General features: G+C 28.4%; 1 protein-coding gene across 1 annotated transcript; it reads right to left on the reverse strand.

Annotated features, from left to right (window-relative positions):
- Window positions 1–858: 858 nt before the first annotated feature.
- B0T23DRAFT_327423 (uncharacterized protein) lies at window positions 859–1032 on the reverse strand (the record flags this gene model as incomplete). Its single annotated transcript, XM_062835614.1, has 1 exon — window positions 859–1032. A coding segment is annotated over one exon (174 nt), but the record flags the coding sequence as incomplete, so codon positions are not given.
- Window positions 1033–4505: the final 3473 nt, after the last annotated feature.

The following is a 4505-nucleotide window of genomic DNA, read 5'->3' on the forward strand; positions in this document are numbered from 1 at the left end:
GAATTTAATATAAAAATATTTATAGGAGAACCGCTATTATTAATAATAGGACTATTAATAAGGGCTACTAGATTTATATTAGTATTAATATTACTAATATTATAGTAGCCAAATTTTAAATAACCTTTATAATTAAAATTCCTAATTCGGAGTATATTAAATAATGTTATAGGGAGATTATTATTAATAAAATATATTTATATTATAATTTAAAATACTACTGCGGACCAATGTAACTGCTATAAAAGGGGGGTAAGTAGGGGGCTACTAGTATTGGTAAAGTGTATAATTTTAATTACTATATCCTATATATTATTTTAGAGATAATAAATACTATAGGGGATTTCGAGTATATAGCGGTGTAGTGATAGTGAATATTGCGATTTCTCGTTGAATTCTGGAAGGAGGAGACGTTAGTAAAAAAAAAAAAAAAAAAAAAAAAAAAAAAAAAAAAAATAGGAGAGATAATAAGGGGAAAATAGCGTACTTTTAATCTAGTAAGTATATATACTAATTAGATAAAATACTTTGTATAAGTTTAAAGTTGGGGTACTAGTAAATATTTAAATTAAAGCGACATTATATTCTAAATAAGTAAAGGGGCGGATATTATTAAAACATAAGAAAGGAATAGTTGATTAAAGGTTAATTACGGGTATAAGGTAAAAAGAAAGAGAGGACGGAGCGAAAAGGAAGAAAATAGGGAGGAAAAGTAAATATATTAATTGGATTTATAAAGGAAATAAGAATTAATATATAAATATATAATAGAGATATATATATTTATAGCGGGGGTTAATTTAAGCGAAAGGGTAGTTGAGGTAACTATAGAATTAAGGGAGGGGGTAATAAATATAATTATAAAAGTAAGGATAGGAGGAAGAAGAAAGGAGAGGTAAAGAGGGTAGGTAGAAGGGATATTATATAAATAAGGAAGGAGGTCCTTATTAAAACGCTTATAACTTTAGAGAGCGATGTCCGGGGCCCAAAAGTGTTATAGTAGTCGAAGATTCCACACCAGAGGTCGTAGTACTATAGGCCCTACATCGTCGCGAGGAAGGCGCGGTAGTTCTATCTATAGTAGTCCAAATACTATTAATTGCGGAGCCTTAAATCCGAAAGAGGAAATTCGAAATATTTACCAAATTCAAGGCCCGTACTTTCAACTACAAAAAACTACTTTTTCCTTTGTAATTAAAATTACTCTTCAACTATTACGTGCATTAAAGTGCATAGGGTATCAAAATAACGAGAAAAATAAGGCGGTTATTTTAGTATTGGTCGCATTATAGTACACGCTCTAATCATCGAAAAAAAGGCAAAAGAAGATAAAAGAAAAGATTTTAGTTGCAATAACGCCTCTAACCCTAATATCCTAAAAGGGGTTAGGATTAGTTAGGATTAGGGTTAATTAGGGTTAGGGTTAACGGCCGGGAATATAGGGGGCTAGTAAGGCCCTTATATTTAAAAGGAAAAAATAATTATTTATAATAAATAGTTATTGATAACGTTTGTAGTATTTTAGAGTTCTTAAAAAAATATTTAATTTAAATCAAAACTTTTTTCTCCTTTAAAGTAGAGTATATCTATAGGCGTTTCACTGTCTTCGTTGGCCATATCTAGCTCCGGCCAAGGAACGACTATTTTATAAATATAAATTAAAGTAGGCGAGTATAGTTTAAAGCGGGCGAGTATAAAATAAAATAGGGTAAATAGAACGTTAGATAATTATATAAATAATAGGAGGGGGTAAATAGAAGAATAAAATGAAGGTAATAGTTAGAAGGGGAAGGATAGGACGAAGAAGTAATAGTAGTAGTTATAAAAAGGTAGGAGAGAAAGGTAGAAAATAGGAAAGTATATAATTCGGATTATAGTAAGGAGAGTAAGGGAAGTAGTTAGGAGTTATACTATTAGAATAGAGGGAATAATATAAGAAATAAGGCGAAGGTAATAGGAAGGTAATTAGGAAAGAATAATATAAATAAGGGAGGTTTATAGAGGAAGTAATATATAGAGTTATAGGAGGTAGAGGAAGGAAATAAAGGTTTTGAAAATGGAATTTGTAGGGAGGGGAATTATATTTAAGTATTGTAATAAATTGTAATAGGTACGAATAATAGAGAATAATTTACGAAAGGACTTTCGGATTTTAATTATATAAATATTATATAATAGGCGTAGATAATAGAGGGTACTCTACGAAAATATTAAATTATATTGCGAGCGTGGATAATAGAGAGTATTTGGTAAGAGGAATTATAGGGTATAATTATATTAGTATTTTAAAGTATTTATTAATATTTTTAGGTTTGGTGTAGTATTCTTTGTTAGGTAAAACGAAGTTTATTATTTTATATATTTGCGGGATAATAGTTTTAGTAATAATCGGGAATTTAATTAATTTTTTAAATTTAATAATAGTTTTGTATTTGTATTAAGAATTTATAAGAATAGATATTATAATATTAATATTCTAATGGGCGGAATGCTAGTATTTTATATTTAAAGTTAGTTTTGTATTTGTATTTAGAGTTTATAAGAATAGATATTATAATACCGATATTCTAGCGGGCGGAATGTTAAACATTTAAATTTAATATTTATTTTATATTCGTATTAGAATTTATAAGAATAGATATTACAATACTAATATTCTAGTAGGCGGTACATTAATACTTTAAATTTAATACCGGTTTTATACCTACGTTTAGAATTTATAAGAATGGATATTATAGTGCCGATGTATTGGTGGGCGGAATATTAATTTTTTAAATTTAATGCCGGTTTTGTAGTTATATTTGGAATTTACGAGAATAGATAATATAATACTAATATTCTAATAGGCGGTTCGCCGGTAGTAGAGCGGTTATAATCTGGAATATAGTATTAGTAGTTATAGCGAATAATGCCTAATAATACTATAATACCTAGCGTTTATTATACAAGTTCCGAGGACGGAATTTATAAGAGGAAGGGTTGTATTAGGAGGCTAAAAATTTATATATAAAAGTATTTTAGTAGCTGCTATTCCCCTTTATTAATTAAAGCGTAAGATTATTTATAATAATATTTATATTAGGTCGGGTTCGTAGGAAGAATAATCCGGTATTGTACTAAGGCGTTAAATTAGTATAGGGCTCTATAATGCTCGTTAGTGGATGAATAGAGTTTGTATAGGTATAAAAGAGGTTTAATAGAGTGTATTTTATTATAGTTGGTAGTTATTAATATATCTTTGGATTGACCCCTAATTTGCCGTCCCCTACGTGTGGCTACGACTGTAGTTACCTCAGCCTACCTTTCGCCTACGTTCCTGACAGGTTAGGGTTAAACGTGGGAAGAAAGGTAGGATATAGTCCGGTGAGACGTTTCTAATAGTACGAGTAGACTACCTTTAAATAAATTAAAAATCGTTATAGCCTAAGAAATTTATATTTATTAAGCTAATAAAAACCTTATGAAAAAATTTGTAAAATTTATTAATAAATATTCTTTACTCTAAGTAGAAGGTATTATTATTAATATTCCAGAGTAAATATAATAAAGATCCCGCTAGTCGAAGGCTGGTAAACTTGGAAAACTAATAAAAATTATACCCTTTGAGCTGAAATGATTTATAGGTCGTTAATAGAATTTCTAATAAATTTTGTAACTATAATAAATTGAATTATAATAACAAGACTACTCTCCTTTTATATTCTATTTTCGTCGTTTAGCGTACTTTTAAAAATGAACTTAAAGGCTGCCCCGTAGTAGATTTACAATCTTTAAATGAAGTTTCAATATTAAATAATTATCGCCTAACCTACAAAGAGATAGTAATTGTAAGAATAAAGGAAAAGAAATTTATTTTAATAATTGATATAGTATCTTTCTTCTATCAGTTTAGTATTTGGCCCCTATATTGAAATAGGCTTATAATAATAACCTATAGAGGCTTTAAAATTTGAAGGGTCATTCTGATAGATGATTATAATTTACTGGCCTACGTGTAACGGTTTATAGACTGGTTTCTAAGTCCCTATTCTACTTACTATTATACTTTTATTAATAATATTATTATTACGTTCAACATAGTTAAGAAATACCTTTACTAACTTAATACTATCTTTATACTTTTTAATAGTAAGAATATTATACTTCCCTAAGACTGCCGAAACTGGAAATGCTGATTTCTAGTCAAGGAGTGCTTTAAAACGAAAACTAACAATAATAATCGACTCAAGAGGGTCGTTTACGTTCCTTACAATATTCTACAACGAGCGTAGTAATAGTATTGTATTGTTGTTACTAATAGCTATTGATAGTAATAATAATAATAATAATAATAATCTTGTTCCCTATACTATATAGGCTATTAATAGTAGTATTCGTAAATTTGAAAATAATATTTATAACCCACTCGCGGAAGTCGTAATATATAATAACCCTAAAACCGTATTTACTACAAAAACCTTGGAAAAACCCGGAAAAAACGATATTATACTGAAAATATCTATTAC

This window comes from Neurospora hispaniola (genome assembly GCF_033458365.1).
Source record: "Neurospora hispaniola strain FGSC 10403 chromosome Unknown B0T23scaffold_11, whole genome shotgun sequence".
NCBI lineage: Eukaryota > Fungi > Ascomycota > Sordariomycetes > Sordariales > Sordariaceae > Neurospora > Neurospora hispaniola.